General features: G+C 35.7%; 1 protein-coding gene and 1 long non-coding RNA gene across 8 annotated transcripts in view; one reads left to right on the plus strand and one right to left on the minus strand.

Annotated features, from left to right (window-relative positions):
- The window catches only part of LOC141379398 (uncharacterized), a 73,858-nt gene that overhangs the window by 11,743 nt on the left and 47,796 nt on the right, over positions 1 to 14,319 (plus strand). The window lies entirely within an intron of this gene.
- The window catches only part of itpkb (inositol-trisphosphate 3-kinase B), a 63,952-nt gene continuing 50,389 nt past the window's right edge, over positions 757 to 14,319 (minus strand). For 3 of the 6 annotated variants that reach the window (XM_686383.10, XM_005160841.6, XM_073933555.1), the window contains 3 exons: positions 8,231 to 8,332; positions 6,178 to 6,249; positions 757 to 2,206 (listed from right to left, as the gene is read on the minus strand). In XM_686383.10, coding sequence (XP_691475.2) covers positions 1,994 to 2,206; positions 6,178 to 6,249; positions 8,231 to 8,332 — 387 coding nt within the window. In that variant the 3' untranslated portion in view covers positions 757 to 1,993. Of the gene's footprint in view, positions 3,552 to 3,644; positions 4,446 to 5,568; positions 6,250 to 8,230; positions 8,333 to 9,807; positions 13,268 to 14,319 lie in introns of those variants that run through there. The other 3 variants (XR_012395986.1, XR_012395987.1, XR_012395985.1) reach the window with 2 other exon arrangements.

Here is a 14,319-nt window from a genome sequence, read left to right on the forward strand (position 1 = left end):
GATTGTACAAATTCATATGAATTATCCCTTAAAAAATCCATATCAAATTATCCAAATCAAAAAGTTATATTGTTGTGCGATTAAGTTAAAATTAATCCTTGTTCACTGCTCAAATTTACTACCCTTTTGTTATGTTAGGGACGAAAATATCCACTGAATTAAACTGCAGTAAAATGCATCAGATAATTATTAATAATATTATTATTATTATTATTATATTTTTCTTTTTTCTTGACAAGTTCACAAATTATATCACTGATTTGGTGAAAAAAAACACACAAAATGACATATTTTCTAAAAAAAAATAATTAATGGACTAGATTTATTTTACCTTTTATCACAGTTTTGTACATGCGAACGATTAGTAACAACATTGGCTTTGATGCATTGTTAGATTTTCAGTTTTTCTCCCCTATTTGCTGTTCAGGGCTGTTTTTACCCCACTGACTTTCATTGTAACTAGATTTGATAGTGCATAAATACACAGTTTTTGTTTTTATATACTCTATTTATATAATCATATTTAGATTTTCTCAGACACATCAAGGTAAGGGCGCAAAGTCATTCTCACACTTTTTGCTGCTATACTCCATATAAAACCCAGAAACTATGCTTTTTTGCACATACTAAAGGGTTAACGGTGCCAATTGATGAAAAAATTGTAAAAATTAAAAATTTTCAAAGATGATTCCTTGGATTTAAATTTTTTTAAGTTGGTTGTAAACAACTTATTTGGGCAGAATAAAAAAAAACAGATTAGGTTGAACATTACTAAATTTAATTTGATTGGATAAATTAAACACAAATACATTTTTTGCAACAATTTTGCAGACATCGTTTTTTCAGTGCAATAGAGCAAACCACCAACAATCAAAAATGCATGATTTTATGCTATCATGATTTTGTAATCAAAAAAATGTGGTTATGATGGAAGTCAATGGGGCAAAAACAACCTGAAACAGTAAATTAGGGAGAAATTTTTGAAAATTGCATCAAAAGCAATGTTGTTTCACATGTCCAAGACTTTAATAAAAGGTAAAAAAAAATTTAAAAATCCAGTCCACAACTACTTTTGTGTATTAAAAATACGGCAAGTTTTTTTTTTTTTTTTCCAAATCAGTGACATAATTTGAAATAAAAATTTCATTGGTGATTTGAAACGAGCAATATTCTGTGTAATCAAATAATTTGGTGTCATATTAAGTCAATCAAAGTCTTAACTGAATTGATAACCAGTAAATCAAAAAGAATTTTAGAAAGTATCAGTATCAATACCCAGACCTATTTGGACAGAAAAATGAATGTATTTATGGAATGTTGATATAAACAATTTCAAAATTAAAGCACAGCGTAAGACCATCCACCAAACGGGATCATTTCATTTGTTCTACCATAGGCACTCAGTATAAATCATGTATTTTAATACTACTTACATCTTAACTGGGTAAAAACGATAAAATTAGAATCCTGTGTATCCTGTGTATCTATAGATATCTAAATGTATCTATCTTAAAAAGAGTGGTAGTTAGCCTTTAACATTAGAGCATAGACCTCAATTAACCTAAATTTAGATTTTTGTTTCAAGGTGTGAATTACCAAACCAAAAAAAAAAAAAAAAAATTTGCTAAAAACGAAATATTAAGACGTTCAGGAGTAAAAACAGCTTTACACTTCTCCATAACACAGCGCACATAAAGCAAGTGTGGCTTTGAGATTCACCTGTCTGTTAAAGCATTATATCTGCAAATATCCTATTCACACATGTTTCTGAACTGAAACACTGGCATTTACACTATATATACAGCATCTACAAGTTTACAAACATACACACTCGTTTAAAGGCCACTGCGGCTGGCATTTTGATTTAAGTTTTACACCTTGCTTCTTTTTTTTCTTTGTTTGGCGAGACAGGCCGATCGGTTAGGATAGCTTTAGGAGAAACCCTGTGAGGTCTTGAATTGTAGTGCCGGTGTAGAGATCAATTCCTCTTACTCTAGTGGGGGTTAGGACCAAGCATATTAGAAATAATGTCTATGAGGTGGTCCAGGCCGTAGAGGTAGCCGTCTTCTCTGTTTCCCTCCATCCAGGTGGCCCTGTGGCTCAGCTCCTGCCCCTCCGGCAGTGGAGTCGTCTTCCCAAAGTCTATCATCCACACTTTTGCCAGCTCCCGTTTATCATGGACGAAGAGTAGAGAACTGCCAATCACCTGAGCATGAGAGAGGGGTAATGTGTGAAATTTTAGAATATGTCACAGATGTTTTAGGGTGCTTTCACATAGGGCTGGGCGATATTGCAAAAAAAAATATCACAATATCATGTTTCATATTATTTGATATCGCTAATTATTGAATATATATTTTTTAACAATACATTTAGGAATATTAGGATTTTTTTTATTTAGTTACCTTATTTTAATTTACCAACATTACTAAAGCAAATAGATGTAATGGTCAAAAACAAAAATATTTAACAACATATCTGATCTCTTAATAATAAGATAAACATAAGTGTTAAAGTGACCCTTAAGGCCCGTGCACACCGGATCACTTTTTGCTCACATTTTCTGTCGACGTTTAATGACTCGTGACTAAATAAGGGTGCCAATGTGATCGTGCAAAGCAACGAGCAAAACTCCAGGCGTAAAATCATCGTTTTTAAAGAAACGCCTCATGCTCGTTTTTTTTTGTTTTGTTTTTTTACTTATTTTTTTACTTTTTTATTTTAGATTGGCACTTTTGTTCACGTGCACAGAGCTGCTGAAGTTACAGTAAACAGCACTTGGAGGTGCTCGAGTGCAAAACTGTCCATGCGAGCACACATTGAAGAAGATGCCTAGAGGCAATATGAACGTGAAGCTGCTTATTGCACTGGTGAACATTAATCATTTCTTTATCGATAGAGCTGGAGCTGCTACTTAAACCATCCATACGTGTTCAAACCACCAGTAACTTTAACAACAAGCGTGCCAACTTTCTTCTTCTGTGTTACAAGCGGGTGTCAGAATCTTAAATTTGTGTAGCGCCATCTACTGTAACTTCATGGAGTGATTTTGCATACTCTTCTGCTTAATTGCAGTAAAAATTGCTTGGGTTTGAATCAGGGAAAAACGTCTCAAAGCGCTGACGATAAACGCAAATGCAAGCTTTCTGGTGTGTATGAGCCTTTAAACTTGATAGACAAAATTTTACAAAGTGAATGGTAAAGTGTAAACACTGAACAATCAAAGCACACTTTAAGATGTCAATAATGATGATACAGTAAACCTCAAACTCTGTCAACAACACAAATTATGATAATGAAATCTGAGCTGTCAAGTAAAGGAACCAACCATCATTATTCAAATACATACTGCAACATTACAAAGTGTGAAGTTGAATAACTACATTACCCCCTATGCTAAAAAAAAACCTTTCAGATGGGGAGCTAGTGGCTGGGATGCACAAAAAAACAAACCAAAAAGCCGCTCTGGCGACATCTGTATCCTTTTTTTATTTACAATCTCCACACTGCTGCTATATGGCATTCATTTTTGCATGTGTTGTTTTTCTGACCTGATTTAACAAGCATGTGGATTTCTTGACCATTTACAATGGACTTTGCACTCGCACTCCCTTGGCGTCTCTCACAACTAGTTGACCATCCACCATTTTCTCAGAGGATGACATACAGTATGAACGAATCATTGCTGCAGCTCCGATGCAAGTTTATGGAGAAAAGTAAAAAGCCCTGCAGTGTTTGGGTAAGCTGTGTTTGTCTGAAGTAATCAGTCTGTCGTTATTACTGAAATGTGTATATTCCATACAGAGTTTGAAGCAGATTTGTTAGTTCTACTTACATGAATTTATACATGTATGTGTAAAAACATATAATTCTGATTATTTCTACTGTTGGAAGAAATGGAGTTAATTCTTTTTAATTTATAACTTCAAAATGTATGAAATCTACATATTATTTCTAATCAAAATAACATACAAATAACTCTCTAAAATGCTTTAAACAAAATAAATGAATTTTACTTGCATTAGCTTTAATTTCCATCAAAAAAGTTCTATTTTTTCAGTTACAAAAATGTTTTAAGAAATTGGGTTGTTATATACTGTATAGGTTTTTGACACTAATATAATTATTTTTAAAGTACTTTTTTTTACACTTTAAGGAACTAAGGAACTCTAACATTATTTTTAATGTTTCTTAAACTATTTAAAAGAAAAATGTAACCACCCATTCCTAAATAATTGTAAAAATGCTAAAAAGATACATTTTTGAGGGTTTAAAGCAGGGCCGCCCAAACTCAGTCCTGGAGGGCTGGTGTCCTGCAAAGTTTAGTTTCAACCCCAATCAATCACACTTGGGCTAGCTAATCAAGCTCTTACTAGGCTCTCTAGAAACATCCATGCAGGTGTGTTAAGACAAGTTGGAGCTAAAATCTACAGGACACCAGGGGCCTCATGTACGAAGACTTGCGTGGAAATCTTACTAAAACATTGCGTACGCACAAAGCTGTAAATGTGCGTACGCAGAAAAAAATTCAGATGTATGAAACACTGCGTACGCCGAATCTCACGCATATTCTTTTGTACATCTGAATGAACGTGAAACTGAGCGCAACATGCACGAGCACAAAACCCCTCCCTGCCTCCTCCCCCGTATGAATATGCTAATGACTATGCTAATGGCAAAACCCAACGAAAAAGCAATGACAAAAGCAAGCAAAAAGAGAAACTTTGAACAGAATGTGAATTGGAGGTGCTGCTTTCGGAGGTAGATCGGAGAAAAGCGGTGTTATTTGCAAGTTTGTTTTTCGGAATTAACAACAAAAGAAAAAAAAAAATAGAGTGGGAGAGTTTAGCTGATGCGGTTGACACAGTTGGGTCTGAACATCGCACTGAGTGCATTTAAAAAAAAATAGTGTGGTTTATATCTGTAAACTGTTGCAGCACTCTGAACAGTCTCAGTGGTGCGCTCGTAAGACGCATGTGATCATGTTTTGACACGTTCGAGCATGAACTCGGCTCGAATCCAGCGTCTGATGAACTCTTATCTTCTTTTCCCCCCCCGCTACATATCATATTTTGCCTACTATTTATCACGAGAAAGACTAGTAGGAATCATTAATAAGTTTGTGCATCATATTTTATTTGCACATTTATTGAATGGAAATGTTCAAATAGTGTCTTTATAGCAATGTGCGTGCAGTAGATCGCTCAGATTACATTGGGAAAACAGGCGACCGCTGCAAATTGTGCTTTAATGTTTAGCTGGTCAACTGTATGGTATGGAAATCTTACATACCTACTAGATGAACCCGTCTCATACAGCTGCCATTGCAAGGCTCAGACACTTTGTAGAGAAGAATTTAATACAACTGCCTCTAGGAGTCGCCAATGGAAATAAAACAGACACGCACAAAAAATGTGCGTACGCCTGCCAAAAAGCTGCCGTGAACCTGCGCACATTCCCACGTTCAGTTCATTGTTAGTAAATCCAAACGTGAGCGATTCTGAGCGTGAAACCTTGCGTACGCAATGTTTTTGTGCGTACGCAGTGTTGATACATGAGGCCCCTGACCTCCAGGGCCAACTTTGCACACCCCTGGTCTAAAGCATTGATTTTTTTTGTTCTTATGCATTATACACAGACCACAGAAATACATTATGAGAATTAAATCCTTTATCACAAATACACGCGTAAACATGACAAAGTAGACACGAATATCCTGTTTCCATTATTTTTGTGAAGCAAACACGAGTTGACTTATTAAACAGATACTTGCACATAGCAGTGCCCTGTTTTTCCACCATACAGTTTGTTTTTGTTATCCATCAATATGAATAAACAAGGCTGGGTGTTTACATTGCCTGTTCTACCACCTTGTATTAAAACAAAGTTCTGTCACTGGCGATGCATGAAGTGTATTTAGCGTATTTGTTTTTAAAGTCTATTAGAGGTTGCGTGATGATTTGCATACAACCAAGCTGCTATTCTTGTTTCCAGCATGTGGTGTAATCAGATAATTACACAGAGCTGCTTTTTCCATACATGCTTTTGTGTATTAAGGACATTTCACATGCTCATGTTGTCACATGAATGAGGAAAAGGTCATTTTTTTTAGTTGCTTCGTGGTTATAAGTGTAGCCAATGTGTTTTAGGATGATGAACAAAAGAGTGACTGTTTACCTCATGCGTTTTGAAAAATGGTGACATTTCCAAAGTGTCCCTGATCTCTTTCAGCCGGTTCAGATAGGAATGCTATGGGAAAAGAGACAAAGTGTAAAACAAAACAACAATAATTATAATAAACCAATAAAAGCAACAATACTTTTAACAAGTACATGGTTCATATTTATATAAAATGGTCTTAATTACTGTGTACTTAAATTTATATTAATCATTTGGTACAGTGAACTTGTGTACAAATGTGTTTTTCCATTGTCCTTATATTTAAAAAAAAATCTCTGCATGTAATTACATTTATTATTAACCCACCCTTAGGCCAAACTATACCACCAAACCAGATAGTTTGTCTCTTGTATTTCTCACATTCCACACAAGCAATGTGTATAGCAATACCAGTAAATTTCCATTTTTTGCAGACATTTTTTATCAATCTCAATCAGGAAAATGGTGCATAAATCACATAGACGTATTTTGAATCCATTTACTCTTTAAAGTAAAAAAATAATTATGTCTATAGCTTTATGAGAGTGTGTATGTGTGTACCAAGGTTATTATAGTTAATGAAAACAAACAAAAAAACAAAAACTATGATTGAAAAAACATTTCCGTTAACTGAAATAAAAATAAGACTTTGTTTTTTAAAACTAGAACTAACTGAAACGGTTTTGTCTATAAACAAAACTGACTGAAATAACTAAAATTACAGCAAAAAAACGTCCTTAGTTTTCGTCTTTGTTACGGCACCTGAGTCTGTAATCCTAATGCCATTGGCCAGATTGAGCCAGTCCCCCCTTAGGCATTCTTACTGTTGCTGTGACAACAGTGTTGCCAACTTAGCTTAAATGAGAGGATCTGGCGAAACGTAAGTTTATTTCATAGCAGAAAATTGTAATGGAATTTCGATGGAATGGAAGTGAATCATGCTTCAGTTGGGTTGCAAACTGTAACTGTAAGAAACTTTTTAAATTACGGTGATGTTTTAACTGACTGTCCTAACATGGGAGGCCTAAAAAGAAGCCTTGCACACATATTTTACTTAAGGCTGCTATCTTTCATGCTGTTGTATTTGAATTTGAGGATGGGTAGATGATAATTGTGGATGGCAATGCTCTTGTGTCAAAAAATGTAGCCTATCTTTGGTTAAGTTTTTTTGTACAATATTTATTCTGATGATTTTGAATCTTACACCTAAAAAAAATCCTAATTTACAAAAAAAAAACAACAAACTAAAACTAACACTGAAAAAACTAATAATAAACTAAAACCAGGCAATTTCAATATATAAAAACTAATAAAACAAGTAAATATACCTCTAAAAACTAATTAAAACTATCTTGATTTGAAAACAAAACAAAAAAATAACTAAAACTAGTGAAAAAACCTTGGTGTGTACACATTAAAATCAAACCACAGTTCCATGCTCTATTCTAATGTATGCCAAAGAAGTTATTTCAGCAATATATGAGCAGTTAACTATGCATTGTGTGTGTAAATAAAAGCACATTCATCTTTAATATCTAAAGCACGTTTATCAGATGAATCACAGAGCATGAATCAGGATGCACATTAGCTTTCATGACACACTGTAGACAAACATAGGGTTAAATAAAGGCTCCACCAAAAGCCAAGGACAGTTTCTCTGGAAATGTTTGTCTATAAGGCCGAGCTTTGTAAGGAAACACCCCAGTTACGTGGGAATCCTGCAATTAAATGTCTTTGTCAAGGTGCCAACACCTTGTTAATATTTAAACCTGCTTAGATTGCATTTACAGTACTTAAATGCCACAAAAACACACATGGCAGTCATGTGTTATTATGGAAATATTTGCACATTTGCATGTGTGTATTTATCTGTAATTTAATCAAGTTTGTGTGCAACATGAACAGCAGGCCAACGTTTGTTGGGCTCAAACAATCTACAACCTTAAGGCTAAATGAGAGTTTAGCTCCACCTGTCCGCTTTCAGAGACTTTCAGACAGGCAGAAGGCCCTGAAGCACTAAAACACGTGAACACACACACACACACACACACACACACACACACACTCTTACCAGGATGTTCTTGTTTCCTTTGACGAAGTCTTGGAAGGCTTCGGTCACTTGTTCTCGGGTCTTGGTCTTTTTAAAGTCCCTGTTTACCGTTCCGTCCTCTTTCTGTAAAAGGGAAAGATAAACTCAGTGTACATATCAAAAAATACAAACAAGTTTAAAAAACAGTTCTACATCATAGTACATGTTAATATATGCTTTATACCGCATTAGACAAACCTGTTAGCACAAAATCATGTTTATGATTTATCATGTTTAAGTATGTTGCTGGCATTAAAATGTTTTAGCATGTTAGTATTATTTGAACATGTTTCTAGCATGCTGCTAGCATTTAACATGTTTTGGATGTTAGTATCATCTGAACATGCTTCTAGCACAGGGGTGGGCAAACTCGGTCCGGTTCAGGGCCGGTGTCCTGCACAGTTTAGCTCCAACTCTAATCAAACACACCTGCGTATAGATTTCTAGTGATCCTGAAAACACTGATTAGCATGTTCAGGTGTGTTTAATAAGTGTTGGAGCTAAACTGTGCAGGACAACGGCCCTCCAGGACTGAGTTTGCCCATCCCTGTTCTAGCATGTTGTTAGCATTAACATGTTTTGACATGTTAGTATCATTTGAACATCTTGCTAACATTAACATGTTTAGGGATGTCGCTATCATTTGAACATGTTTCTAGCATTGAACATATTTTGGAATTTTGGTATTATTTGAACATGTTTCTAGCATGTTGCTTACATTTAACATGTATTGAATGTTCGTATCATCTGAACATGTTTCTGGCATGTTACTAGCATTAACATGTTTTAAAATGATGGTATCATTCGAACATGTTTCTAGCATGTTGCTAGCATTTAACATGTTTTGGAATGTTGGTATCATTTGAACATGTTTCTAGCATTAACATGTTTTGACATGTTAGTATCATTTGAACATGTTGCTAGCATTAACATGTATTGGAATGTTGGTATTGTTTGAACATGTTTCTAGCATGTTGCTAGCATTTAACATGTTTTGGATGTTAGTATCATCTGAACATGTTTCTAGCATTGTTGCTAACATTAACATGTTTTGGCATGTTAGTATCATTCGAACATGTTGCTAGCATTAACATGTTTTGGGATGTTGGTATCATTTGAACATGTTTCTAGCATTTAACATGTTTTGGAATGATGGTATCATTTGAACATGTTTCTAGCATGTTGCTAGCATTTAACATGTTTTGGAATAATGGTATCATTTGAACATGTTTCTAGCATGTTGCTAGCATTTAACATGTTTTGAAATCCATGTTATCCATGTTTTGAAACTTTGGTATCATTTGAACATGTTGCTAGCATTTGACATGTTTTGGAATGATGGTATCAATTGAACATGTTTCTAGCATGTTGCTTGCATTAACATGTTTTAGATGTTAGTATCATCTGAACATGTTTCTAGCATGTTGCTAGAATTAACATGTTTTGACATGTTAGTATCATTTGAACATGTTGCTAGCATTAACATGTTTTGGGATGTTGGTATCATTTGAACATGTTTCTAGCATGTGGCTTGCATTAACATGTTTTGAATGTTAGTATTGTTTGAACATGTTTCTAGCATAAGAATGTTTTGGCATATTAGTATCATGAACATGTTTCTAGCACGTTGTTAGCTTTAAAATGTTTTGGCATATTAGTATCATCTGAACATGTTTCTAGCATGTTGCTTGCATTAACATGTTTTGGCATGTTAGTATAATTTGAACATGTGTCTAGCATACAATTAATTCATTCAGTTGATCATGTAAGAGGGAATATTCACATAATGATTCAAATGATTCACTCAGAGCGAGTCTTCATTTAACAATTCAGGGATTCAACTGAACATGTAAGTGCGAATATTCATTAAATGATTCACTGATTTAGATGATTTAGTCAGAGCGAACCTCCACTTAACAATTCACTGATTCAAGTGATCATGTCAGAGGGAATAGTCACTTAATGATTCAAATGATTCAGTGAGAGCGAGTCTTCACTTATTAATTTACTGATTCAATTGATCATGTCAGACCAAATAATCGCTTAATGATTTAATTGATTCAGTCAAAGCGAGTCTCCACTTAACAATTCACTGATTCAAATAACCCTGTCAGAATTCACTTCACTTAATGATTCACTGATTCAAATGATTTGATCAGAACAAATCTCGTTGTGCATTACTTTCTGAACAGGGTAGGTTTTATACAAAAAGTAAACATACAATTTAAACAACACAAATTAATGATGAAAACTCTTACCTGCTGCAATAGCAAATTCTAAAGTTTTTGCTAAAATATGAACACTTTTTGCCATGTGACATATAGCCCTATTAAAGATTTGTGGAACAGTATAACAGTACTGCATGTCTTAGTCAACATCTTCAAGTAAACATGATATTTTTAGAGTATGATTTGTGCTACTTAGTTAAGAAGAGTCATAACTGGTATAAACAAACAACAGGAAGCTTAGCCACAGACATAACAAGAGACATTATTTAGGGCATCCCCATTGACAAATAGAGTAAACGAGGGGGAGAATCTGCTCTTTGTGCAAATGGAAAGTGAAAAGGGCAACTTCTCATTACTATTATACATGCAGGACATCTACAGAGCTCTCATTAACAAAGATTTAGCAAAGGAAAATCCTGATAAAGACCAAACATAAGCCTTCTGATCTCCTCTTCCTTGTCTTAATGGAATCGTGGCTGCCTGGTTTGACTTAATTAGCTGTGGTTTTCGAGTTTGTATTAAGCCTTTTTGACATTTTCCATGAGTGTTATAGGGTGGTGTGCGGTAGGCCTGAATTACAGAACTGAAATCATGTTGTGAGAGCTGCGGCCTGTCAGTGACTGATGTCAAGCTCAAAAGACGTGCCACAAACAGGCTGTGTGTGTGTGACAGAACCATTCAGTCACAACCAAGCTCTTGAAAAAGGCCAATCCTGCCCCTTCACCTCGGTCTGAAATCCAGGATCTAATTAAAAAAATGTGGGTTTCAGTGTCGCCGCGATTCCACAGAAAACAGCGCCTTTATTGACTTATCATTCCAGTGAAGCTCACTTGACGGCATTGTTGTCACATAACCTTCATTTAGATAGCTTCAAATATAAATGATTAAGAGATTTAGATTATGGTGTGGTATTTAAGGTTATGGTGTGAATGGAGCCAGATTTTAATGTGAAGTGCTTTTATAAAATGACTTTCATTCAAATGTCTGATGTTGAAAGGCCCGGAACACCCAGTGACCCCAGCATACATCACTGACGATGCGTCCCAATGCATCTAAATAGTGTATCTTGGACACTATTATTATTATTAAAGGGGCCATAGATATAGATGAAAATCTGGATCTACCTAGACATAGCTGAATAATAAGTGTTCAATCAGTGTATAGTAATGAATGTAACACCAAACACCCTAGTTTCCTCATTCCCATGCAAGTTTTCTGAGTGTAAATATGTGGTGAAAAACAGGCCAACTGAAACAACAGGCATAATTTTATGCTGCACACTGGATTATTAATATGCACACCCCAGGCAGTGTTTGATTGGCCTCAATATTTCCCAGTGAGATTACAACAATTGAATTATTTTGTCATTATTCATTCATTCATTCATTTCCTTTTTGGCTTAGTCCCTTCATTAATCAGGGGTCACCACAGTGGAATGAACCACCAACTTTTTCAGCATATGTTTTAAGCAGCGGATGCCCTTCCGACTGCGACCCATCACTGGGAAACACCCATACAATTTCATTCACATACATACAGTTTAGCTTATCCAATTCACTTATACTGCATGTCTTTGGACTGTGTGGGAAACCGGAGCACCCGGAGGAAACCCATGCGAACACGGGGAGAACATGCAAACTCCACACAGAAATGCCAAATGGCTCAGCCGAGGCTCGAACCAGCAATCTTCTTGCTGTGAGGCGACATTGCTACCCTTTGCGCCACTGAGAGGCAGGAAGAGTAAATTAACTTTCTGTAAAGCAATCAGGTATGTGCCATCAGCATGCCAGAATGCTAAATGCAGGATTTAGAGATTATACATTTATTCAGTGCCACCCCAGAGGCATTAGTTCTGTTTATATTAACCTTTTGTTAGTTTAATGTGTATGTTGTGAAATTCTCCACATTAAAAAATCAGACACATGTAAACTGCTTAATATGTGCTTTAATGCATATTTATGCATCATGTCATATCACTCAGCTCTTTTTTTTCTGAAATAACTCTAAAAAACTCATCTGTTTATGCTGAGTATGATATTATTATAATTATTTTGAAGGGGGGTATTCAATTGTTATTTAATATTTAGCCACAAGTGCTGTCGATTAAGCTTAATTTGTTTTAGGAATTCATATCTTTAAAAAAAACATTCAGCTGAATGTGACATTCACAATGTTTACATGGACATTAGTAATCGAATTCTTTGCCTTAATCTGAGTAAGACAATAATATAATAAAGGCATTTACATGAGTTGCTTTTTGAATGATCCATGATCCAGTTTTACACGTTATAACGCATAGTTTGATTAACATCTTTGTTTTACCACTCTATCCACATTTCCTAAAGAGTTTAATATAATTTGGGTGTTTCATAATTTTTTTTTCGACTTTGAAACTGCCGGACTGCAGCTACTTTTATTCAGGAACACTTTATTCATGCCCCGCATGACGAACTGAGGTGTTGGATGTGCATATGAAGTAAGGACTGCTGGAAGAATGTTGTTTTAATGGAATTTGACACCGCATTTCGCGATGAGTGTGCCTGTGGTTTTCGGTAGGTGCAGCTTTATAATGTTGGGTCAAACAGTCATGTGTGTATAGACTATTCTGTCGCAAAATGCAGCAACAAGTCCTACATGACGGTAATAGTTTGATTAGTTTCTGTGTTTCTGTGTCTGTGCTGCACTTTTAATAATACTATTAAAACCAGCATACTCCACATGTCTTAATTCGATTTTCCTTAGTGACCTTAATCTGAATAAATTAATCAAAAATCGCTGTTTACATGGTAGACTCAGGCCCCGTTTACACTAGTGCGTTTTAGTTTTAAAACGGCGTTGTAGAATGAAAACGATCCGCATCCACACTCGCGTTTTACCCAGTGTTTCTGAACAGCTCTCCGTCCACACCAAAACGCTGAAAACGCACATCACGTGACCACACACACACACTCGGGCAAGCGCTCCAGCATTTCTACCCAGATGAGAGCTCTGCTTGTCGGAATGCTCATCAAGCATCTCCCGCTGGATCTAATCTCACTATATTTGCTAAACGTGATATTTCATTCATGTTGTTGTCTTTATCTAACGACATAGGCCAATTCCCTGACTTTGGTCATTAGAATCTATTAAGTTACTTGTTCACGGGTAACATGTTTTGGTTAAGCGCAAAGATAAGTTAATGATTAATCCAGGTACATTGACCGATCGCTTGCCTTTATTTCCTGCAATGTATAAACTTATTGTATGTTATACTTTTATAATTATCGATTATTAAAACTGATATTCAGCAAAAGAGAGGGTGCGTTTCGTATTTTTACTGAAATTGAAAGGAGGCAGTTGTTATCGGCTCCGTTTTGTTATAAATATCCACACAGTGAAGATGACGCTCATAAATGCAGCACGGCGCCTCAACATTTCTGCTGTCTGTTAAGTTGCTAATATTAAAAAGAAAATAGGCAGTTCCTTAAATCATGTTTACATTTTATTGTTGAGAAAGTGAAACAACGTAGCCAAGGTGATGTGAATGAAGTTATAAAGTACACTGTTCCCTTTGAAGATTTACCCGTGTCCTCGGTATGTTTTCCATATCAAACTGAGAAGGGGGAGACTGCAGCCTTGATCAAACTTGCGAAGTCTTAACTTACAAGAAGAGGATGCGAGACTGAACTGTGTGTGGGCTACTTAATATTGAGGAAAAGCCCCAATCAGAGAGGCGAACGTTTGCAGCCCCGCCTCCGTTTTCAGATGTCTCCGTCTTTCCCCATCCACACTGAGACGGAGCAGCAGCGTTTTAGAATGAAAACGGCCTCTCCAGCGTTTTCAAAAAGCTCCGTTTTCGGCGCC

Source organism: Danio rerio, chromosome 20 (assembly GCF_049306965.1).
Source record: "Danio rerio strain Tuebingen ecotype United States chromosome 20, GRCz12tu, whole genome shotgun sequence".
Taxonomy (NCBI): Eukaryota; Metazoa; Chordata; class Actinopteri; order Cypriniformes; family Danionidae; genus Danio; species Danio rerio.